Genomic DNA, 23,950 nt, shown 5'->3' with positions numbered 1-23,950 from the left:
TGGATATAGCAGTGGAAAAGGACCAAGCAGGGTTCCCGCAGGGCAGCCCAGGGACATCCAGCAAAGGGGTCGTGTGAAAGAAGTGGTTAACAGAGCACTTAAATCTCATTTCTCCACAACATCCCGAAATAACAACGAAAATACACGCAAAAGGAGACAATGACTCAGAAAGATCCTATGTCATTCGTTATGACCAACATATAAACCCACCCTCATCTAGCGCCATTAAAAAACATTGCATCAGAAATCATTTGCAAGCCTGACCTGCAAAAGAAGCCAAGACAAACCCGGCTAAGCAACTTGGTCAAAAAGAAGATGTTGTGTCTTGAGTCAAAAGTACATAAGAGTATAATAGCCAACTCATATCCAATCGTCCCGTCGAAGCCCTATCAGACTGCACTGTATCCGCCCCGCGAGCCTGCCCCCTGCAGGGTATTGATCACACGGCGGAGCCAGTCCTGGAAGATGTAGGGGACATCGCGGATGGTGTCGCCGTGCGGGAGGAGGTCCCAGCCGCGGGCGCCGTAGCGGTTGTAGTTTAGCCATGAGCCGAAGATAAGGTAGGTGGCAGTGCAGAGGAAGGCACTGTGTGGAGCAATCAGCAAAGAATTCCGGCGTAGAAGGGAGACAGAGTTCCATAAACCTACATGATAATCAACCAAGTGAAGAAACCCCAGCTCTTCGAGCCAGATGTGTCTCCCTTCTCCTTCTGGTAGTCGTCACAGGCATATCGTGTACGCCAATCCAGTCTCAGAATATAGGTATCATCATCTGCAGGACCAAAACTCCTGAACTGAAGGCTGCTGTTCCTTGGCGTCTCGCCTTCATCCGCGGTAGCCGTAAGACGTCGCAAAACCTGCGCCGGTGTATCTTCCAGTGTATCTTGGAGTGTGTGCAACCCCTCCAGTCCAGATCGATCGGGATCACACTGGAATTCAATGACAGCACCTGCAGCCTTGCCTTTTTGCTCGTTGTCATCGCCCTTGTATTCACCACCGGCGAGCTTAACGAGGAGACCTTCAGAGTCGGGGTTATCTTGCTTCAATCGCTTCACTTCGGGGTCCTTAGAGCCGTGACCACCGTGGTCGAGTCCGACGATCGGGAAGCCGAATTCGGTGCCACCGTTTCCATCTTTTGGAGACCGTTGTACGAAGCCGCAGACTAGAATGAGTAGAAACATAGTCAGTGGGTATTCCCAGTGGCAGTGTAATGATGCCAACACGCTCGCGGTCGCGATCATCTCGATACGTACTGTTCCTGCTTGCGCCGCACGTCGCCTTGCCCTGGTGGGCTGCTGAACCCAGAATATTGCAAATGTTGAGGCGGTATGTTGTATTGGTAACAAAATCGTCCGTGGTTACGCTGTGTGTCACTTCGTGGACGCCTTTTAGGGGGCTGAGGTCATATTTGTAACCGTCGACCTTGATGTGTTCGCAATCAAAGCCGGACGCCGAGGCCAGGCCGGGGACGAGAGCGGAGAGGAGGAGTGAGACTCCGCTTGATTGTATTCGCATTGTGTTTGTTGTGAGGGGTACGAAGAGGATTGATGGAAGAGCCCACGGAGGTGATTTGAGGCTCCCGCGCGGGATGGAGAAGCTTGAGAGCTTGGGTGGGGATGGTCACGAGGATGTGCACCGGGTTGGTGAATGTGACCGGTGCACAGGCACAAATGACGAGGAATGGAGAGTTGGGGAGTTGGGGAGTTGGGGAGTTTGGGATAGTCAAGGTCCACGGGTGCTTTGGGTATCAAGTTCAGGATGACGGTGTTCCGGAGGTGTTTCGTTTCTCCGGTGCGGCTGCAGGCAGCACACGCGCCTAGATGATACCGACGAAATCTGAGAGAGGAAGCTGGGAAAGTAAGGTTTTGATTCTCTTAGTGGGTTATATTCGATTCAGATATTGAAAGTGAAGCTATTTACCTCTTAAGTAGGTAGGCGGGTGCCTATAGGTACTATACCGCGATGATGTCACTTGACCAAGTTGTAGTTACAGCTGCCAGCAGTGATATAGATAGAGATGTAGATATAGATCAACTTGCTCAATCCAACTCCCAATGCCGTTATCTTTCCACAGATTGACAGTGGTTCCACTTCATCCCCTGGTAGCCTGCTAGCAGCAGGATTCTTGGTCATACAGCACCATTAATACGTACCTGGGTAGTGATTCAGTAAAATGTAGCGCAAGCTAGAATGACAGAAGTAACAAAAACAGAAACAACAAAACCAAAGCAGTCAATATCTCCAAATATCTCCAACAATCTACACCTTTTGTAGAGTATAAACCGAGTCCGCATCGCCAAACGCGCACGGACCAACCCACTCAAACCCGATATCAAAGTCCCAACCGACAAAACAGCCACACAGCGTACACAGCGTACACTCTGCCACCACTCCCCATCTCAAACACAGAAATAAAACACCCAACACACCCAAGATGGTGCAACCCCGCATGGTAAAGCGCGACCCCTCCATAAGCTCCCCTCACCCCGCCGAATCCACATGAAGGACGCCAGACTAACGCGCCCACGCGCAGCTCTCAAAAGCCGATGAGGCGACAGCCAGCGATGAGAATGAAGTCCGCCGCGAAGATCAGGAGAAGATTAATCGTTTTTCGCGGTTGCATCAGCGGGAGACTTTGCTTGAGGAGCAGTTGAAGGGGAAGCAGGTATGTATCATATCTTATACCATATCTCTATGGTTGAATTCTACGATGGATACGGGATTGCTAATTGGTTTATAGAAAGATAAAGAGGATCTAGAGGAGGTTTCGATGGAGCTTGAACTTGCTGATGAGGACGAGCTTGTCCCGTGAGTTGATATCCTTCTCCTTTTCCTTTTTCTCCTTTTTGGTTGTTTTCATTTCTGTCTTCAATTGGACAGAAGTCTAAAGGAGCGAAGGAATGTGTGAATTAATGGATCTTTCTAACGTGTCTCCAGTTACAAAATCGGTGACTCTTTCTTCCAACTACCTCTACCCGATGCGCAGAGCATGCTCTCCGCATCCACAGAGCAAATCGACTCCGACGTGTCCAAGCTAGAGGATACGCTGGGTGAATTGCGTGAGGAGCTGCAGCAGCTCAAGGTTGCCTTGTATGCTCGCTTCGGAAGAAGCATTAACCTGGAGACTTGAGTGTGGTTTCTCTATCCCTGTCTCTAACCCTTTTCATTTCTCTGTCTATAATGGTCACTGAAGTGATGTGCTTCGAAGCCAAGTTCATGTCTTACCTAGCTAAACTCAATGAAAGTCGGATGGCATTCATTTGATGACTTACGTATACTTCCTTTCTTCCTTTCAGGGGTGCTTTATTTCCTTTCTTTGCTTTACCCTTTACCCACTGGTGATCATGTTAAGGAAAGCATTATAAGCTTAAACTCAGCTTGTCAATATCATTGAAACAAAACACAAAATAGGTAGAGGTATCTAAGAGGGCCATCGAAAGAAAGAAAAGGGACCGCCAAACAACAATAAGAAACGACAAGAAATAGCCAAACGACTGTGGCATATATTTAGGAACGGCACAGGATTCTCGAATAATCATCACAGATAAACGCCTATTCTTCCGTGTAGCGATGTCCAGTGACCCTGACCTGGAGTGGGAGGATATCTTGCCCAACGACGGTACAAAAGATTAGAGAAGAAAGTCAAGAACTCCAAGTCATAGCCACTGTTCACCGATGATGTCATGGTCCTCGTCCGGGGAGGAGATTTATATACGGCGTCACCCTTATGTTTTTCTTTGTAAGGTTTGATTTTTCTGATTTGGCTGCGTTGCGATGGAGATCACCGGAACTTGGCACGGCACCGGCCCATGATCTCGTTTTGGCAAACCAGCTCGGCGCTGAATTCACTGCCGTCTAGTGTGAGGTAGATGTCAAAGTAGACACGGTAGAAGATGCCCTGCGGTGTGTCCATGCGTTCAAAATCGGTCTCTAGGTTCTTGCGCGATAGATCGGATGTGAGTGTGACAACCTCCTTGATGCCTATAAAAGGTTTAGTGAGCGAGATCAATAACAGAGAAAGCTTGACTTACGGGGATCCTTGGTGTACTCGGGGCAGACGTCTTCGTCGCAGGCGTACAGCACATCCTCATACATGAGTGTGGCGCCAGGAGCAACTTGGCGGAAGAAGCTGACCTTGACGGGCTCGCCGATCCTGACACGCTCTCCTTTCTGGACGAAAATCTGACGGGTGTACTTGCATCGGTCACGGCCATCCAGACTGGGAACACGGTATTGTTCTGGGTGGTAGCCCTCCTTGAATGGCTGGAGCGTGGCCATCAGATAGTGTCGACGGGCCACACGGTGGGTGATGACCCGCTCGGTAATACCTGCGGTGACAGCGCCCTTGACGATAGCAGCCACAGAGTCCATGGGGCGAACCACCTTGGTCTGATACTGTGGTGGCACGTGAAGTTTGATCTGCTGGAAGAGATATTCTGAAGCACCAAAGCCACCAACAACGAGAACGTTCTGCATAGCTGGGTTAGTGCCGGTATGTCAAACAGAAACGATATTCTTACCTGGAGCAGACGGTTCTGCGCTTGAATGGCGATAATCTGGTTGCGAACCAACTCGAGAATACGGTTCACAACCGGTTCAAAGCATTGGAGAATCTCTTCATTGGTGAAGGTCATGTAGCCCTCCTCGATGCCGGCATCAGGGAAGTCAGCCTCAATACCCACATCTACAGCCCACTTTTGCCCGTTGTTACGGAAATCGGCCTTGATGCGGTTCTCAAAGTCCATGATACACTTCGCGTATACCTTGCCCGCAGTTCGAGAGCCATCGGGCAGCTTCATTTTACGGATCTTCGCTCGCAAAATGTTGCTGAAATTCCGGTTCAGTGCTGTTGAACCGCACGAGTCACCAGACCCGGCAGTACATTCCATCACGCTGAACGGCGACTCTTCCTCGACCTCGTATGCAATCAAATCCACGGTGCCACCACCACAATCCACGATCAAGATGGCATCGCCCACCTTCAAATTAAGCAACCCAGATTTGGCACAGAACAGCGCCGCCGCCTCTGGCTCCGAAACCAACGTAAGTCGATTGTCGTTCTCGTCGCGCAAGAAACCAGCTTGAATAGCAGCAGTACGTGTCGCAGCCTTGCCAGCGTCGTTCCAAATAGCCGGCACAGTGAGGTAGTATCGGATGTTGCGTTCCTCACGGGTAAACACCTCACCCAGTGTCTTCTGTAACTGCGAGCGCATGGCTTGTCGTAGCTTGAAAAGGTAATCGGCCGCGACATCGATTTCAGACTTGCCCGGGGGCAGTGGGGGTAGGTTGATGGGATCGATATACGTGTTCCCGGATAGCATCAGCTGCAGCTTGAACCACTCCACCTTTTGCACACCAGGCTTGGGGTATCCAGTCGGGGCGAGAGCGTCGGCGATATCGGGGCCCCAGCCTACGACCTTCTGGTATTGATCGTAATAGAGGACGGTGGGAATCTAGCCAGGCAACCGCGAGTCAGATCAAGCGCGCTCGCGAGTCTCGTGCCATGCTTACCTTTTGTTTCGTGTGAGTTCCGGCACCCGGCCACTCGGTGATGATGTCTTCCCGTGCTTCATTGTTGGTCGCGAATGCGAATGCGACACCGGAGAATGTTGTTCCAAAATCAATGCCGACGATGAGTTGTGCCTTGCTGCGACCCGCGCCCTCGACCTCCACCGCGGGGTTGCGCCCGGGGTACTGCGAAGTCGACAGTGTCGTCGGGATGCTGGGGGCTACCTGTTGCTGCTGCATACCGTAGCCTTGGGCAGTGTTCATGGGCACACCAGGTTGGGTGTATGGGGCGTTTGTGGGCGCGGGGTGTTGACCGTGTTGTACCATCGGGCTGGTTGGGCGATTGTTCATGGTGTAACTTGGCGGTCGGCCCAAACCCCCGGGTGGCTGATTCATTGGGAGACTTGTTGTTGACGAGCTGTGGCCGGAAGGTGGAGAACTGGGGGATGTACTCGCAGGGACAATCGGCGGAGGGGAGGGTTCTTCTTGTTCCTGAAGTTGAACCTGAACCGGGAACTCATGAGGTCCATGTGAGGCGAGAAAGGTGGGAAGGGGAAAAGGTGAAAGAGAGGGAAAGTGAGGCTGAGGATACGAGGTGGAGAGATCAAAGGGAGATGAAAGAACGGGAGGTTTGAAGGGTTTGAAGGGTCGAAGGGTCTGAAGGGGCAGAATGAAGACCGAATTCGAGTTTCGCTTATACTTGACATTTGTATATTCGTTTAATTTTGTCCGTCTCTCTCTTTCTGCAATTGTATACACTCTCTCACCGTTTGTTTGTAGGTCCCCGCCGGGTACTTTGTATACATTTGCCTATACCGAGTAATTTACTCGGCAACGGACTACATATATCACAGTAGGCTTCAAATGCCATTTACCTTCTACTATGGGATGCCTTTACCATGGAATCGCTTCAGATGTATTCTTTGTTCGTTTTGGCCCCCAAACACTAAGACCAGGGGCAAAGCCGCACAGCCTTGTCATTTCTAATTACAGACGCCCAATTTCCCCTAGACAGAGCCTAGACAGGAATTTTGCGGGCCAGCCAGTGAGATGGCTGGTAAAGGTTCTGAAGCAAACTCGCTGGATCCTGGATATAGCCGCAAGCCCGCCGATCCTCAGGCCGCCTCTCAAGGCGGAAGCCCATGCGCTCCACGAGGCTCAACACTTCGTCCTCGGATAACTCTACATTGCCAGGCTCACCAATCCCAGATTCCTCGTGCCCGGCCTCGCTTTCATTGCGGGAATGGCCATTTTCGAAGTGCCACAATAGCGGGCCAACGTTGATCCACAGCCCGTTGGGCTTGAGGCAGTGTCGGATCGTCTCGATGTACCGGATAAGGTTTGGCGCGGTGTCAATGAAGAATACCGTGGTGACTGCATCAAAAGCTTGCTGATTGTTGGGCTGGGTGTATAATACGGTGAAGTCGGCTGCAGACATGGACATTGTTCCAAAGCGACGGCCTGAGTTGGCCATCTCCTGCATCGCCAAGGCGGGATGCACGTCGGGTATCATGATCTGCTGAAGCTGCTGCGCTCGAGATTGTAGATTGGAGAAATGTAATGCGAAAGGATGAAGCGCATGCTTTGCCGTTCCGTCGGTGTGATTGAGAACCCAGTTGCTGGCCAGGAGTTGATGATAGGAGATCTCATTTCCTTCGGCATCATAGCCAGCCATGCAGACCTCGAAGACTAAACGCCCCAAACCGGCGCCAGGAACCAAAATGCGGATTTCCTCTCCGCTGTCGCGCCTTGTCTGGAACTCATTGTGAAGGTCCTGGATGACGGGGTCATAGCACACTTCTCGCTCGGTTCGCCCCTCCAGGCTCCAGTCACGATAGAACTGGCGGATCGTCGAATGCGCCTTGTTGATGTCTGACGAAGTGGCTGTGTCATGCCAATTTTCCTTTGGGTTATTTTTGTCGGGATTGACAGGAAGATCAAATGAATGTAATCCAATGGCAAGGATTGCATCTGCAATTTCAGCATTGACATCGATAGCGTCATCTACCTTGTTGAAGTTGTCAAGGATAGAGAATGGCGGCTCTGATAGCATCTGCCAGTGTGCCGATGGCAGGGCATAAAAGGCCTGCCGCCTGCGATGTGTGGTGTTCATGTGGGCATTTCGCCGATATTGTCTATCAATAGGTCAGCTATAGTCCGATGTTCTTGTCTATAGACTTCAGATTCTGCGTATTTGGAGCATCTTGAGCGCTGGAGCTTGAGACCAACAATATTTCCATCAAAATCAACCATCGTCGACATACCTGAATGAGTCAAAAGCAGCAAACAGCACTCTGCGCTCTTCCGGATCAGAAAAAGGATCAAAATCACCTCCCCAGCTGGATTCCTCTTCCCCAGTCTGGGGGTTTTGGTGTGTCTCAGATGACATGCTAAAATCTGCACGCGAGAGGCGTTGTGCCCTCTATTCTAGAGTTTAAGAATCAAAACGCTAGCAATAAATCAGAGAAATACGGAGTAGCAAAAGAGTATATGGAGGGGGAGAAAATAAGTGGGAAGTTTTCGTCCTGAGGCAGAAACACCTGGGATTGGCCGACATTTGGAGGGCGGGGACTCCAACATCACCAACACCCGCCATTCCTCTTGAGACCCTACCTAGGTAGGCTGTGTTGTCTTTTCTTGAACCTCCAGAGAAAGCGCAGCGATGGCCACCGACATGCCTCCAGCTATCCCTCAAGCGGAGCTTACCACCCCGAGCGTCAAGCCTCAAGAGCTCTCGTTCACATTGCCCCGAGCTTTGCACACAACAGCACATGTTCACTTGAACTTTATGAACCACTGTGTTACAGTTTTCCTGGCTACATCTACACCCGGTGACTCGGGTGGCTCTATCAAGCCGATGGGGAGCTTTGTCTACGCGATGCCTGATGTGAGTATCTTGAACATCAGTCTTTCTCCTTGAACATGTATAAAAAGAGGATTTCTCGTGCTACACTCCTATCAGATGGGGCATTTATCTCTTCAAAGTGGTTGAATTATCCCTTTTCGTTGGAGAAACAGCAATCTAACAAGCACTGCCCCATCTTTGAACCCCGAACACACACTATGTTCATATGTATCAAGCATCGTCACATCCTGTGACTTGAGCATCTCTCTTTGGAAATATTCTGATTTGTTGTTAAATATATCACTAACATAATACAGCGCACATCACCCAAATCAACAATCTCAACTACACTCTACACATCACCACCCAGTATCGAATACACAACTCGCATAGCCAAAATCCTGGCTAGACGGCTTTACATGCCCGTCTACGTTGGTTGCAGCATTGACCCGCATTCCTTGGGCTTGGAAGTTCAGGAAGAGATGGAGGGACTTACCAGCATTGTTAATGTGATTATGGCGAAGTGGGAAGAGCATAAACAGGAGAAGGCTAGAAGTGCGAAATAAATGGATTCGGAATATCACGAGATCTCTCTTGTGGAATTTGCATTGTCTTTCTCACCTGGTTAAACTGCCACGCCCGGAAAACTTTTTAATGAAGCATACCACTTTTGGAGTTCCATGTCAGCGCAGTGTCAAACAATATTCTATAGCCTATGATCTCTGCCCTTGTGACTCAGGTCCTTGGTGAAACATGGCCGTCACATTGTTGTTAATAAATGCCTTATGCCCAGCATTAAAGATCATATAAAAGAGGCACAGCATCATCCTCCCCATTCAGGCGGCGATAATACAGTCCCAGAATCTAACTTATCAAGGACGATAAGGGGCTACGTGAGAGCCTAATGCAGCGATATGGATCATCCAAGAGTTCACTAAACATCGTCGTTCATCTCGTTCGATCTCTAAGTTATATATGTCCTGTTCAATATGGAAGTCTCCGTCTCCAAAGCAAAGGTCTACCAATTCAGACAACAATTGAAGAGTGGAGAATAATGTGATGAAGTTGCAAAAGATACCTCTCTATCAATTGGTTAGATGAAATGTACATTCATCGGATCTAAGGTGCGTAATTGGATCACCGGAAGGATTGCGCCCTTATGGCTAGTGGCCGATGCCATTGTTTAGGGTTTCAGAAACACGAACGGGCCCCACCATTATATTACTCGGGTACCTGAGAAAAGTACACACAGAAGTAAGCTTGGGTCAATCAATTTGCATGCTTAGGGTCGTAGTACCAGAAGCAGCAGTACGTAGCAGTAGGCAGCACCGAAAAAGGTAGAGTTTCACATGCTACTAGTAGTATGGAGTGTAGCGTTACATTTACGCGATCCACAACACAAACACAAAAATTTCCAATATCCACCAGGTCCTCCAAGACAAAGGCATTATGAAAATACTACTACTCGAACAATGCGCCCTTGACAGGGACCCATCGTCCACTCGGCAGGCACTCCGGGCATCTCAGATCTCTACGTCAAAGCGTCCAAGCCTAATTAATCTGAGACATTTGCGGAACTAACAGACGGCAGGCCTCGGGAGTCTCAGGTTAACGGTGACAGCAGGGGAGAGCAAATCGGAATGACTCGGTTAACGGCTGAGTTTCGAGATCGTTGTCCCGCTGTGGGGCGAACTGAGGTTTAGACATCTGTACATGTAAGAAATACATGTGAGTGTTTAGATAAATGGTCTGCAATTACGCGCGCGAAGCATGAACATGTACATGTATTTGCATAACTTAACTATGCTATGGGACGTTAACTACGTCAGAACCCTGTCGGAGGCGTCCGATATCCACAGGTCCCTTAAACGATCATCGGAGAACCGCCTGATGATCACTCTGGACGCGTAGACAGTCTCCGCTTGGCCCAGAAGGCAGATCAAATTGAAAAAGGGGTTGAGATTTACACCGCAATCTCCTTGCCAGGAAATGAAGACTCCTTTAGGCCGAATGGGACATATTTCTCACCCGATCATTGGCTCGTTTATCGCAGGTCAATGCTTCCAAACCCCTGCATTATGGAGAATATTTCCGACGGGACGAACCGAGGGGAGTTCTGTCTCCATTATGGTTAAGCTCGTGCATGCACCCCCTGTTTTCCAAGGAATGTCGCCCCGAGCCCTTCTTGCATTATTCGGATTAGCGGCATACATGTAGCCTGTTTTCCTCGAACTGCCTCTGGCCGAGGCTGTGCGGGGAAATTCAACAAGCCTGTTCCTTCGATACGAGCCGATCAGGGCGCCAGATGTCACTTGGTGAGCCGACCGGAGGAGTCCCGAGCCTTCATAGGACGGATTGACGGAGGACTAGCCCATAATGGAGAAGGGGGAGGGGCGGCTGAGTGTCTGTGCAGGGTTTTCCTGCATGGCATTTCACGGCCAGCGCATCAAGGCATGGCGGAATGGCACGGGAGCTCTACTCCGTGTTCGGCACCAACCCTGTTAGGGTGGGAGCGCCGGGGGTCCAGAGAAGTGATTTCCAGGACTTCACGATACATGGACCTGTACAGATGAAACATAAACGTTCGGATAAAGCTCGGGGCAACCCGTTAGCACTTCGGCTGTGATAGGCGAGATGCTCGGCATTCTGTTGAAGAGAAGATTGGCTCCAGGTCCCACTGTCCGGGCCAGCCATCCGGGCTTCCATGTGGTCCGGTGCATGCCTTCCGAGTCGATCATTTAGACATACCATTATAGACAAGACAAGATCTTCACTCTTCCCTTCAGGGGACGGACTCCGGGATCTGCTCAGACGCCGAACCAGTCTGATCATCCACTAGGACTGGTGGACCAGAAAGCACACCGGATCGAGAAGAAGACAAGGTTCATATCCCAGCCCGCTGGTGGGCCAAGGGAGAAATGACTGAGCACTCTGCTTTGAGTATTCATCGACACTGCCACTGCCGATCTCGGGAAAGTGAAGTCTGAGCTCGAGCATAGAGTGCAGTGTGTGTAGTGTGTAGTTGGTTAGTTAGTCCCGCTGTCATTTCGGCTGAAGATTCCTTAAATTCCTAACATTAACATTAATATTAATATTAATATTCTCCACGATCTTTGGTTTTACCGCCGATCTGGTTCTTCTTCTCCTTTACATTCTTGTTTTTGCCTCTTTTCTTCGTTCCCGACTATGGCCTTCTTACCGTAACACTTTGCATTCTAGGAATAGCCTAGGCACTGTGGCGATATCCTTTCTCGTTTTCTCTTCTCCCCCCAACTTTGAATGTGGTTTTCATCCCAACACCATGCAGCCCTCCCATTTTCGGGGGAATAACCCGAATTCTTATGACCTTCCACCCGTACAATCAGTGACCGGCGCATTTCCGGTCCCGGCGCTGCTCTCCGCTCCGCCCAGCAGACCCGACAGCGGGATGCGAATGGCTCATCTACTCCAACCGATGCCACAACACCTCCCAGCCCCTGCGACATCGCCATACTCGCGCTTCTACGACTCCGCTTCCGGGTCGCCCGCAGAAAGCGGTGCGCTCCCCGACGCGCCGCTGGGATCAGTACCGGGCGGTCCGGGTCTGTACCAAACCAGCCCAGTTGGGCAGCAGCCAACGCCCGCGCAGCTGCAACAAAAGCGCGCATATCGACAGCGTAGGAAGGATCCCAGCTGCGACGCTTGTCGCGAACGCAAGGTCAAATGCGATGCGTCGGAGTCGTCTAGTTGCACGGAATGTAACAATCGCAAGGTGCGATGTCAGTTTACTAAGGAAACGAATCGTCGTATGTCGTCTATTAAGCAGGTGCAGGACTTGGAGAAGCAGTTGCAGAATACCAAGCAGCAATTGCAGCATCTGCAGACTGGCATGATGCGTCCTGATCGCATGGTCGATGTCGATGAGGGCATTGCGCAGCCTTTGATCAAGTTGCCGGAGATTGAGTACCGTCCTGTGCGGCGGTCGAAGGCACCTATTGCCCAGGATTTCTCAGATGTGCGATCTAATTTGCGACATTATGGTCGTGGTATCTTGAAGGTTCCTACGCCTTATCGACAGCAGGGTCCTGAGTCTTTGGTTACTGGTGATGCGCCAGAACTACCTCCAAAGACTCTCGCGGACCATTTGTTGGCGCAGTACTTCAATTGCATTCATTCGGTGCTTCCGGTGCTCCATTGGCCCATCTTCATGGCGGAGTATGAGAAGGTCTATCGATCGGGGTCGCTGTTGGGTGTTTCGAATGAATGGGCTGCTGTTCTCTTTGGAGTATTCGCCTGCGGTGCTATTCACACCAACGAGCTGGATCGGGAGGAGCAAGGCAAGAAATACATACGCACCTCGTGCGGCATCATCGACGTTTGGCACGACAACTTCAATCTGGATCGAGCTCGGGCTGCGCTGCTTGCCAGTATCTTCCTCTACGAGGTGAACTCGAAGTCAGCAAGTTGGGTATGGATTGGTTCAGCTGTGCGCGTGGCTCAAGAGATGGGCCTGCACATTGAGTCAGGGCCATGGCCAGCGGTCGAAGGGGAGATGCGAAAGCGCGTATGGTGGGGACTATACGCTTGGGATAGGTTTGTTATGCCCAAGTACCTGGATGAACCCTAGCTCATAGCTGTTTCAGATTACTCGCTCTCGAGATGGGCAAGCCAGTTCTAATCAATGACCAAGACTGCGACATTGACCTGCCCTGTCCCGTGGACGAACAATATATCACAGAAAGCGGCCCTATCCCCGAAGGCCAGCAAACATCGCCCCTTCTAGCAACCATCCACGTCGTCCGTTCAATCGGCCAACTCACACGAACCCTCCGGTCAGCCACCATCAGCCCCGCCACTCTCGAGACCTTCGAACTTCACTTCAACACCTGCCTTGCAACGTTCCCTTCCCAATTCCACCCAAGAACAGACCAAGACCTTGACCCTCGCTCTCTCGCCCCAGTAATATATCTACAAAACGCCCGTCTCCTCCTCCACCGCCACAACATCTCCCCCTTTTGCCCGGATATCGTCCGTTCTTCCGCAATGGACTACTGTGTCTCCACAGCCCTCGACACAGCCAACATCCTCGCCCGCTGCATGCGCAATTACCCAAACGCAAACGCATTACCCCCAGGCCCAGCAGGAAACAACGACCCGCGCGCCCTCTTCGCCTCCGGCGCCGGCTCCCTCCTCTGCACACACATCTGGCGCTGCACCCTCCTCCTCCTCTTCCGACAAGAATTTGCCGGCGCCCTAGCCTGCGTGCAAGCCCTTGCCTCAATCGGCGACGTCCGCACAGTCAACGCCGCCTGCGGCCGCTACCTCTCCTTCTTCCTGCGCCGTCTTCTCTCCCGACTCCGCCGCAGCGACGGCGTCGACCTAGAACGCGACGAGGAAATGATGGCCTATGTCTCAGGCGATATGCAAGGAGCCAGCGACGGAAGCTGGGTCTGGCATGGCAGCGAAACAGGATCTCAACTCGAAGCGATGTCATCAATGCGGTCAACGCCTGTTTCAGGGGGCCAACCAGCTCAGCACGAGCGCGAGACTGAGTGGGAGGGATGGGAGTGGATTGAGAAAACTGTGCAAGAGCTCTTCACCCAGCAGCGGCAGAGGGCTTATGCTCAACGAGATACGCCTATGGGGGGTCAGTCCCGCCAAGAGGTTCCTACGACTTCGGGGTCGACTCTTGCGCCTGAGTTAGCGACTTCGGATTCGGATCGCAGGTCTAGCTCGGCGCATTCACGCATGACGATTGCTAGCATTATTTGAAGCGGTGTTTGTCTTCTTTTATTGGGGTTTCGGTGCTTTTATGTCTTTGGCGCATCATGCGACATCATCTCTTATCTCTCATCTGCCTACTGCCACCTACACATGCATCTCTAGTGGTCTACGACCATAAAATACGGTCCGTATAACAGATTCGCTCTACCCGGCACACCTCAAACCACAGCAATCATCTCTTATCGTCTGCTGTCACTGTCATTATGTCCTGCAAATATTGCATTGCCGATACCCATGCCCAATCATGTTTATAGCCCTTTTTCTTCTTCTGTATATACTTACGTTCCAAGCATACGTATGGGCTTACCATGGGATCGTATATTGCATCGTTAGTTTGTTTATAGCGGTGGCGAACCGGCCCCAATTTTTCAAGTTTGCATTGTTCTAAAGAGAACGTTAGTATTGAAGCAAGACATCTCTACCCAGTTAGTTATTCACTGGCAAAATATATATCCCACTTTCGTTGTCACATCTATCTCTTTTCCACAAGTCCCCTTGACGCCCACCTTCACATCCAGACTAGTCAAGCCGCTGTGAGAATAAACTTAAATCAAACACATTCCGACAAGACCAATAGTACTAGTTTGAATAGTACTTGTATGGTGCCTAAAAACATTCAGATTTGCATCCATTCAAAAGTGACACTGATATTCGAATATGCTATCTCGATCGAGCTAGATATCTACCTTATTATTGAGATAAAATATGCTTGGTGCATATGCACATATGTATCATATATATCACACTTTCGCCAATTTATCTCCAATCTCTTTTACACTAGTCAGTCCCCTTCACACCTCCTCCAAACCAATCACTCCCCTGCAGAAAAGACTTAGATCAAAGTCAACTCAACGGGAGCAATGGTACCATTCTGAATAGAACCAGCATGGTGACGAGCAACAAGACCGTAGGCGAATTGGTACCTACACACACCAGTCAGAAAAACAGTCTCTTGAAACAATGCGGAAGATAGAGCAAAACTTACTTGTCAAGGAAGGGAAGAAGCTCAGGCAGACCAGGGGTGTGGCGCCAGTCACGCATCAGATCACAGACAATACCGAACAATCCCATGAGAGTAACACCAGCCTTCTCCATTCGGCGGTTCGCATCCTCTGCAAGGCGGATGTCGAATGTGCCACTGGCATCGGTGTTGGCAAAGACTTCGTAGCCAGCGTCGATGAGGGAGAGGGCTAGGAAGGAGGTGCCTGGGTGTTTCAGTTAGCATAGTTCACTCGTCTTGGGATGGATATAAGTTATCATATTCAGAGTCACACGTACAAACTTCAGTAACAATACCACCAATAATAAGCTGCTTTTTTCCAGTGGCCTTAACAGCAGCACGGAAATCGGCGTTGTCCCATGCATTAACCTCGCCCTGGCGACGGACGAAGGTGGCATTGGGGTGCATGTCTGTGATCTCCTTGAGCAGCAAGCCGTTGGGGCCTTGGTCGGAAGAGGAGGTCAACACGGTGGGCAGGTTGAAGACCTTGCCGATCGAGGCATGGCCTAGCATGTTGTTGCGGAAGTCATTGGTGCCATAGTCGCGGACGACTTGGGCGAGACCGACTTGGTGGTCGATGACCAGGAGGGCCTGAAATTGTCAGTCAGGTTCGGATATATCCCGGATAGGGAATAGACATGCTATGTGGTGCTGAGAATAGGTTCACTTACAGCCTTGTCCTTGTCGAGTCTGTTCCATGCCTGGGCAGGAATAGAGGCGGCGAGCAGCAGGGCTGCCTTGATACCAGCGGAGATGAACATCTTGTAGGAATATTGAAGAGTCGAAGCAAGACAGTAGAGTGGAAGGTGTTCGAGTTGATTTGGATGCCCTTTAATTGCATGGGAATGACCTCGACTTTATACCCAGACCCTCAACCAGAATTTCCTCCATCTCAGTTCTTACATCCCGTAATCCTGACCAAAGATTTGCTAATTCTCACCAGCTTATCTCTATCCGGAGATGCTAGTGCTGTCTGTTGTCTGCTGTCTGCTGCCAGTGCGTGCTGTCTAGGCTTGAGGTATATCCGCGAACGGTTACCGTCATGTCTTGGCTTGCAGAAAGAGGCTTGACTGGGGTTCGTAAAGAGACCGACATATTACGGACTGTGGTGAGATTATAAGATCGTGACTATTGATTTGGAAAGCATTTTCTGTTTTTAGCTTGTTCTTCGGCTTGCTGTGCAGTAGCTTCGTTCCGGTAGGATGGTATAGATGAATTCCGGTTTCATTGTTGGGACTCGGTGTTCTAGTTTGATGGCCGACAAGAGATTAGATGATTTATTCTTCCCAAGACTATAGATCCTGGGATATCGACTCCAATTTTGTTTTGACCTGTGTAAATGATTGGGGTAGCAATGACCTAAAGGGGATTGGGCACGGCTGACGTCTGCTCCACTCAGCCCTTAGAAATCACTGCTAATCCTGAATAATCTGTAGTCTAAAGGTTCTTTAGTCTCACGTCGCAGTGCCTGGAGAAAATAATTGAGACTGTTCTTAGATCCCTCCAACCTTGCTGGTACTAAAAAAAAAGAGGGTGACCACGTTGCTGGTGGCTTTGCAAAATTCCGGATAAATGACTTACTGAAAGCCGCTGCAGCACGAGTCATAGTCACACCGCATTGGCATGTTCTGGTTGAATTCCAGTCTGTAGGTTACTCGCTTCCTGTCCCAGTTATCACAGTTACCCTGATCTGCAAATTTGACAATACTAGCTCCTGACTAGCGAAGACCCACAAAACCATAACTTATCTAATGTTAAGATCCTGATCCATATTCCCCTTTAGTGACTGTCGGCAATTTGATTATGGTGCATATTGACCGGCACTACACAGGAGGCGCTCCGAGAAATACAGATTGGAGAAAACTAGCCGGGGCTCCATGTGCTGATTTTGGGATAAAGGCCGCTCCTATGGACACGGAATAAGCCACTGGATCCGTAAATGCAAGGCAGGTCTTTAATTAAAGCACAAATGGTTGGGGCCGAATATTGCGGGGCCGGAGTTTCAGAGTGGAAGGTATTCTCACAACAGGCCGGAAGTGAACATAGTAGGTATAACGGTTAAGGTGAAGTAGGTCTTTGCATGTATTGCACTCAAAGGGTAGACTGGGCTGCCGGAATAGCGGCGTGACTTGAACATGCACTTTCGCAGGGATTGTGCATAATTACGAACCATTGCAAAATTTCAATGTCCTGTCATATTCTCACGTCAGCTACCTTTGATGAGTGGTTAATTACATCCCAAGCGTTCCTGGATCTCCACTCTCCAGGAGAAAAACAGGCAACACGTCCAGGACATATGATGGGCTTCAATATACAAATTGGGGGCCAAAAGCAACGGGGCTCTCAGGGCCCATCAGGTAAACCCTGCTGATTGCAAATTTAATTAACCGGACCTGCCACAGTGGACCATGAAGCCATCGCTCGGCTCGGCAAACCCGAAGGAACCCGCCATCTGCAGGGCCGATATTTAGCGTTATTTAGCGTCTTACAAACCGCAGACTAATCTGCCTGTCAGCCTGAAGCGTCGGGCTAAACATGCACCCACACTGTCTTGCGCTTAGCCAACACCCTTTTCCAGGAATCAAGTCGCGCCTTTCAAGCCCTGAAACTCTGATTGAAGCGTGTCATCTCCAAAACAGCTGCCGAGTCATGCACACAAGAATAGGATACCAGAACTTGTAATTTTTCTCTCCGCATATCGCCTTCTCATTCATTGCCAACGATAACGTAGCCACTGTGGAGATCTCGTGCCTGGTTGCTAGGTCTCATAGGATGTAGCTAGTTTCGGAACCGGAAACTCGATCTAAATCTGAGACCCTGTGGTCGGGTCTGCTTACGGGCTTCTTAGGCATGCCTTGGCGTGTTGCAACATATCACATGAAATATAAACGAAGTCATTTGAACCTAGGTTTTACTATGGAGTACTCGGCGGTCACTTTTCAGTCCAGGTGAGACAAAGAGTGACCAGTCTTCCCGCCCCTGATGATTTTGAAATCCATTCAGAATCACCTTGGCAACCAGGCTAACGTGTGGTAAAATATTCCTGTTTTGGACTAGATAATAGGAAAGATGCTGTGGCGAATCTGGAGTGATAAGCGACGACTATTTGCACTCAAGTAGGCAATATAGGGCATAGTGAGCCTTAAATCGTTCCTCCTCTCCCTTTCAAATGGCAGTCGCAGTCGCCTTATCTAACTCTTCAAATGTAAGACTAAGCATCATTAAGCGAACCGCGAATAAAGTCTCATTCTAGTATTTTTCTACTAATTCACACTCAATAGTTTAGTCACCACAGCTATCATAGTTTACACGTTTATTGCTCTTAAACATATCACGCTGCGATTATCAGAAAACTCGATATATAAACAGACTGGGCGTTGAGCTGAGAGCAAGCGTCAGATATGCTTCATCAGGTGGAAAGTTCTTGTGACTGAGAAGAGCCGCACCCAGGTAATTAGTTACACTACGCCCACTTACTCGGAATGTTGTCAGAATTAAAATTATGTACAGCTGACTGACATTTACTTGTATGGGGAGGCTGACCAACAGCCGATCTCTTATTGACCAAATTCAAAAGCTAGCTATCAAAAGACCGAGATACGTTCGTTGCAGGGACCCGCGCTTGCTCACTTGCCGCCAAGTGGATCTTCTCATCCCTGAGACTCCGCTGTTCTGGTAATCCTGTATCAGGGATTGTGGTATGGACAACCTGAAATCTTTCAACATCCACTTTCAGAAGAAGCGGATCCTAACAACACCGGTAGAGATCATGTGCTGCTGTTCGTATCTGATCTAGACCCCAAATATATATCATCTTGGAGGTTAACTGTAGCCGTATTTATAACCCCTTAGTAACTACTATGGGCGTCTATTTTGGAAGCAAATGCGGCTCTCCTTGCCTTGTATTTCTTATACTCGCAGTTTACATAAAATCGCTCCGAACACACGCATAACATGCTGATTCATCCAGGTAACCTATCTAATTTTTTTATTTTTTCACGTAAGGTTTAAATTTTGAAGCTATACGGCTATAGAAAATTGGAAGACTGGTGGATGATATATCTGCAGGCCGCCTTAATAGGCTACGATCATTAGATGAGGGAAAAGTAGAAGTGGGGATAGGAGTTGTAGAAATATATATCTGCACCAGGCAATACATGTGCGTGGTCGTACTCCGTGGCTCCTTGCTGACGCAAAACCCTGCCCTTCCCACTACATCGCGAATGAGACCAGCGGAAGGCACTGCAGTGTAATACTAGGTTCTTGAATTGAAAGATCATTCACCGTGGAGAGGCCTAGATGACGCTCGACTATATTGCGAAGCACAGTGAGCCAATACGTAGTACTACCAGCACCGATGTCGACGTGAAGCCAGCTTCTACTAGCGAGTCATCAGTAGCAAGGGGATAAGGAACTATCGAGGGAAATCTAAAGGATCAGCAGACCTATGGGAACCTCTGTCTTTCCACATTTTGATGTTTTCCCTAGCAGGTCGGATGTTCATCAATGACCTCAAGACCCTCGCATGTTGCAAATTCCAAAAGAGATATCTCCGCGCACCCTCCGAACAGCCATCTACAACTCTACTCCGGCAACTGATAGCGGCCTGCGAGATCTTGCCGTCCAGTTTACTATAGAGAACATCAAGATATTGCGGAGCGAGGGAGCACAGCAGGAATAAGGAACGAAGGCGCCGGACGGGGGAGACTAAGCTCTGACGAACAGCCTCTTGAAGTTTGTTTCACAATTCGCATACGACTTACTCGTGACTACACTGGATAAAGCCGGGTGACAGGGGAATTTCTCCCAACATTTGCAAGCTGAAATGGGATGACTGCTATGAACCACCACCTTGTTTCTTTTAATGCTGCTGCAATATTGTACCCATGTCATTAGGGAAGAGGGGAGAGGAAGACAGGAGGAGGGTGGAAGGAATTGACATTTTGCTTATATTTCATGATTTCATCTCCTAGAAAGTGCTTGCTCTTCAGAAGTCCACTTTGCAAAGAGATGAGATCCCAAAGTTCGAGATATTGGAATATAGTGAGGCGCGTCCAAGGTTGACGTAAGAGGTATTTCGCATATCCACGATATATCTTATGATCACATATGTGCCTGCATATTATTCTTTGAGCATGCTGTGATGGAGCTTGATTCCCTCATAAAGCACATACAACCTCAAACCCCAGATGGCGGCCGCTGGTAATTACACTGTATCTTCTTCCAGACCATAGCACCTACCAAGTCCCTGAATTCAGGCTACGTGCCTCTGAGAGAAATTTCCAAGGCGACTGAGAACACTGACTATCACTAATTTCCTAGACACATCAGCTTTCAGACTCGCAGCCTAGATTTTGTCAAGGCGTAATGTAATGCTAGGAGAGAATATCGAACTTTTTACCGGCAAAATTGATGAAGGCATCGGCAACGTGGGTGATGAGCTGGACGACGGAGTATTTTCACTGGTTTTAATGAGATGTGAAGTTCCGAATTTAAACAAATTACATGTACGAGACTTACATAGCGTTAGTTACAGTATCCGATCTCTGAAAGAAGGAAAAAGCAAGTAAAGGAGATCCAGTGGGCCCAATCGGGTCCGATCACTACAATAACAAATAGAAGAACGAATAGCAGCACAAAACAGTAACGAGTAAACGAGTAAACGAGTAAAGTAAATAAATGCAGATCGTCAGAGTCATCAACCAATCTGGAGTCGGTCGATCCAGAAATGGCGCCATCCGAGCTAAATTGTTCTCACGGGAAGCGGTCAAGAACTGGGGAAGCTGGGGTTGATATCCTCTTCCCCCTTTTCCTCTTCTTCCACTTCTCTGTTCCTCTTCTTCATCGTTGCCACCTTGGGTACCATGAGATCCCATACTACGGAACTCATTCACCACATCTGTGACCAGTCTAGACCTTCACGGCGAAAGACTTCAGGTACAGGTAGTCGGCCATGGTGTCATCCACAGTCTGGCGGATGAGGGCAGCATTCTTCTCGCCGTACTTCTTGCGCCACTCAGCGTCAAATTCTGCCTCAGTCTTGGTAGCACGTTTCTAAAAGCCAAGGTCAGTCAAACCACTCTCCCACATCTTTACCAGTACAAGAACTCACGTGCTCCCGCTGCTCCAAAGCCTTCGACTCAATAGCATCATTATGGAAGCCACGCCACTTCTCAAAAGCAGCCCGGGCAACCGCATGGTCAGCCTCAGTATCCCACTTGAGCATCTCAGGACTGTAAGGCAGGCCCACACTATTACAAAACGCCTCCATAGTCTTAGCAGGCTCATCAAGCATATCATCTGCATCAATAACGCAAATCTCAACAGCACCGGGAGCAACCTCCTCGCCAGAGCTAAGCTCCGGTCGAGTCGAAACACGCGGCCCAACGAGCCCGGCTTCGCGCAGGTAGTCGAAGTGGCGGCGCAGCTCGTCGTACCCGGCTTCGGTGGGGTCATAGTTGTGGAACCCGGTTACGTCGTCCAGTGGGGGAATCGTGCAACGCAGATACGACGGCACGCTGTAATGCGGGTCGCGGATTAGGAATGCCCAGTGGAACTTCTCTTGCAGTTCGCGGGGCATCACTGTTGGGTTGCCTGGTTCTGCGGGAGTGTTGTACGGATAGGGCTCTTTGTTGCTGTGGCCGTTGCTGAGGCCGTTCGAGTGACCACTTGTCTCACCGTTAGTCACACCGTTGGTACCATTGGTGTGGCCGTTGGTGTGGCCATTGGTGTGGGTGCCGTCGACACCATTCACGCCGTTGGCCTGGGGGCCCTCGCCATTGGTCTCGTCAGTCCCGACGCCGCGCTTCAGGCGCAGCAGGGATGGAGCCAGGCTGGCTGGCTTTCCACTCGGTGGGAGCAGGTAGTGGTCGATATCCTTGATGAAGATTCTCTTTCCCTGTTATACGGTAAGTATCCCCTCGACAGAAGTGCAATTTTTCTATTCCGCATTGCGGATATCCAGAGTCATCCGAGGATTCGGAGCTCGATTTTGGTTTACATGTGTGTAGAGGGGAGGGTATATCGACACAAAGCCAGCACACTAGGTGCAAAACAAGAAACGCAGAAGATGTAGACATAGTAGGGTATCTTCCCTCGTGTTCGATCCACAGACGGAGAACATGAGGAGCATTAAGGGGATATGGCAGAACGCAATGAAGGAGAATCTCGCAAAAGAAGGGTCGGACCTGTGTAGCTTCTCGTTCGAGTCTGTCCATCACGGTGCTATACGTGGATTCGCTGAATCCACTCTCGAGACGAGCTTGTTCATCGTCTGCAAATCGGCCCGAGAGACGCTCTGGGCCGTAGTAGAAAGCGTCGCCGAACGGCTCGTGAACACACTGAATGGTGTCACGCTGAGTCATGAAGACCTGTGAAATGTCAGTTGCAACTCAAGCATCATATTTCGACGTCTCCACTCACGCGCTCAAAGGCCGTCGAGCATGCTCGCGGATGCGTAGCCACAAAGATCGGCTTGTTCGACATCCTGATATGTGAGATGAATCGGGTAATGGTGACTGCAGTCTGCAGGGTTATCCCAGAAGAAAAAAAAATAGTCAAGTGTAAATAAACTTGAGGTGGATCAAGTTGATCAATTACAGCGTGGGTAAATGAAATCTCGGCCGTTAAGGCTGCGCGAGAAATCTCTGATTTCACTAGTGGTCAAAAGTATCCAGTCAAGGCTCTCAACAAATGTGAGTGCAGCTTGATGATATCAGAATATGCAATATGGCGTGAGAATAATGAAGGATGCAGAGATGGGGCCCGGGCAAACTCTTTATATGTCTACATCCACTGGGGTTTCCAAGAATAAACCAGGTTTTTCTTTTTCTGGAGCCTCGGGAGGCGGAGAGCTTACCATTGCCTACCATGGAAAATAAAAAGAATTATGGAGATGTGAATTTTATGGATACATGTATTTCCGTTATTGAGGGTATTAGGATCTACTACGGATGAGGGTACTCATGGGGTATAGGGTATAGCCATAGCCCCCTCCTCACACAGTAGTATATGTGGTAGCGCATGGAAAGGTTAGTCTCGAACCCCCCATGCCCAGCATTAGCTCACGCCCAGCTGGAGGTGACTGGAGTCAAGAGGCAAATCATAAAACACATAAAGTATTTTGCCCCTCTCCTCCGCTTGCCCCGCCGAACTTTTCCGCATCTACTTTTCCCTGCCCCTCTCCAAGCGCCTCCAAGACAAGTCAGGGCAAAGGCAAAGTCCAAGGTAAAACATATCAGGAGGGAATCCACCTGGAAAGCCAATAGGAAACCGACTAGTGGACAGCCCGAGGGATTGATCTCCATGTCTGGATGCATCGTTTCGAAAATGCCCCACGGCCACTCCCCCTCCGAGGCAGAGTGTGATCTCGATATCCGATGGAGGGTTGGCATGCATGTCAAGGCAGATATCAACACGGTCGAAGTCACTGGGGGTCTGATCCCAGTCAAGGTTCACCCAATGCTTACTCGGATGCTCATTGCTCTAGATCGCCCGCTTTGACGTCATTGACTGGGCTATTTTCCGTCGGCTATCGTGGAACACGAGTTAAGTGTTAAGGCATGGCAGCCGTGTGTTAACCAGGCCCCTCGTGAAGAATCGGAGTTGTACCTGGGCTGGCGTCAGTGGCACATCGTAAGATCTTGAGCCTTGATTTTCAACCCAGAGCCACCTCGTTTCGATGCTCCACTGCAAGGCACGCCGGTACGCAAGCTCCAACGGAGAACCCACCAACAAAGTCATCAGGGTCGAATCATCTCTCGAACGTGGGGAGCTTGGAGATCCAACCCTGGATAGTCGCCGGTTTTGCGCGATTTATTGGGTCACGTGGTAATA

General features: G+C 49.7%; 8 protein-coding genes across 8 annotated transcripts; 3 read left to right on the top strand and 5 right to left on the bottom strand.

Annotated features, from left to right (window-relative positions):
* Positions 1-299: 299 nt before the first annotated feature.
* Positions 300-1,821, bottom strand: N7446_001423 (autophagy-related protein 27). The gene is made up of 3 exons (XM_058510172.1): positions 1,253-1,821; positions 648-1,161; positions 300-585 (listed from the first exon to the last, which is right to left on the bottom strand). The coding sequence occupies exons 1-3, from the start codon at positions 1,512-1,514 to the stop codon at positions 390-392; spliced, it is 972 nt and encodes a 323-aa protein (XP_058375708.1). The 5' UTR covers positions 1,515-1,821; the 3' UTR covers positions 300-389.
* A 612-nt stretch (positions 1,822-2,433) lies between these two features.
* N7446_001422 (tubulin-binding prefolding complex subunit GIM3) lies at positions 2,434-3,129 on the top strand (the record flags this gene model as incomplete). Its single annotated transcript, XM_058510171.1, has 4 exons — positions 2,434-2,451; positions 2,533-2,664; positions 2,740-2,807; positions 2,937-3,129. 4 exons carry the CDS (start codon positions 2,434-2,436, stop codon positions 3,127-3,129), a joined length of 411 nt encoding a protein of 136 aa, XP_058375707.1.
* Positions 3,130-3,256: 127 nt separating this feature from the next.
* On the bottom strand, positions 3,257-6,153 carry N7446_001421 (Hsp70 family protein). Its single transcript, XM_058510170.1, has 4 exons — positions 5,511-6,153; positions 4,520-5,452; positions 4,031-4,469; positions 3,257-3,980 (listed from the first exon to the last, which is right to left on the bottom strand). Exons 1-4 carry the CDS (start codon positions 5,901-5,903, stop codon positions 3,781-3,783), a joined length of 1,965 nt encoding a protein of 654 aa, XP_058375706.1. The 5' UTR covers positions 5,904-6,153; the 3' UTR covers positions 3,257-3,780.
* A 279-nt stretch (positions 6,154-6,432) lies between these two features.
* On the bottom strand, positions 6,433-7,998 carry N7446_001420 (uncharacterized protein). The gene is made up of 2 exons (XM_058510169.1): positions 7,772-7,998; positions 6,433-7,642 (listed from the first exon to the last, which is right to left on the bottom strand). The coding sequence occupies exons 1-2, from the start codon at positions 7,894-7,896 to the stop codon at positions 6,526-6,528; spliced, it is 1,242 nt and encodes a 413-aa protein (XP_058375705.1). The 5' UTR covers positions 7,897-7,998; the 3' UTR covers positions 6,433-6,525.
* Positions 7,999-8,127: 129 nt separating this feature from the next.
* Positions 8,128-9,153, top strand: N7446_001419 (proteasome assembly chaperone 4 family protein). Its single transcript, XM_058510168.1, has 2 exons — positions 8,128-8,394; positions 8,670-9,153. Exons 1-2 carry the CDS (start codon positions 8,170-8,172, stop codon positions 8,916-8,918), a joined length of 474 nt encoding a protein of 157 aa, XP_058375704.1. The 5' UTR covers positions 8,128-8,169; the 3' UTR covers positions 8,919-9,153.
* A 2,500-nt stretch (positions 9,154-11,653) lies between these two features.
* Positions 11,654-14,103, top strand: N7446_001418 (transcription factor domain-containing protein; the record flags this gene model as incomplete). The annotated part of the gene is made up of 2 exons (XM_058510167.1): positions 11,654-12,924; positions 12,975-14,103. The coding sequence occupies 2 exons, from the start codon at positions 11,654-11,656 to the stop codon at positions 14,101-14,103; spliced, it is 2,400 nt and encodes a 799-aa protein (XP_058375703.1).
* Positions 14,104-14,947: 844 nt separating this feature from the next.
* On the bottom strand, positions 14,948-15,876 carry N7446_001417 (putative isochorismatase family hydrolase; the record flags this gene model as incomplete). Its single annotated transcript, XM_058510166.1, has 4 exons — positions 14,948-15,038; positions 15,101-15,320; positions 15,394-15,706; positions 15,787-15,876. The coding sequence occupies 4 exons, from the start codon at positions 15,874-15,876 to the stop codon at positions 14,948-14,950; spliced, it is 714 nt and encodes a 237-aa protein (XP_058375702.1).
* A 5,149-nt stretch (positions 15,877-21,025) lies between these two features.
* Positions 21,026-22,600, bottom strand: N7446_001416 (uncharacterized protein; the record flags this gene model as incomplete). Its single annotated transcript, XM_058510165.1, has 4 exons — positions 21,026-21,169; positions 21,228-22,013; positions 22,303-22,485; positions 22,538-22,600. The coding sequence occupies 4 exons, from the start codon at positions 22,598-22,600 to the stop codon at positions 21,026-21,028; spliced, it is 1,176 nt and encodes a 391-aa protein (XP_058375701.1).
* Positions 22,601-23,950: the final 1,350 nt, after the last annotated feature.

The sequence above is a fragment of the Penicillium canescens genome, assembly GCF_028828765.1.
Source record: "Penicillium canescens strain IBT 15451 chromosome Unknown utg000002l_segment0_segment0, whole genome shotgun sequence".
NCBI lineage: Eukaryota > Fungi > Ascomycota > Eurotiomycetes > Eurotiales > Aspergillaceae > Penicillium > Penicillium canescens.
The sequence above is the reverse complement of the archived record's forward strand: the minus strand, read 5'-3'. Positions and strand labels throughout refer to the sequence as shown.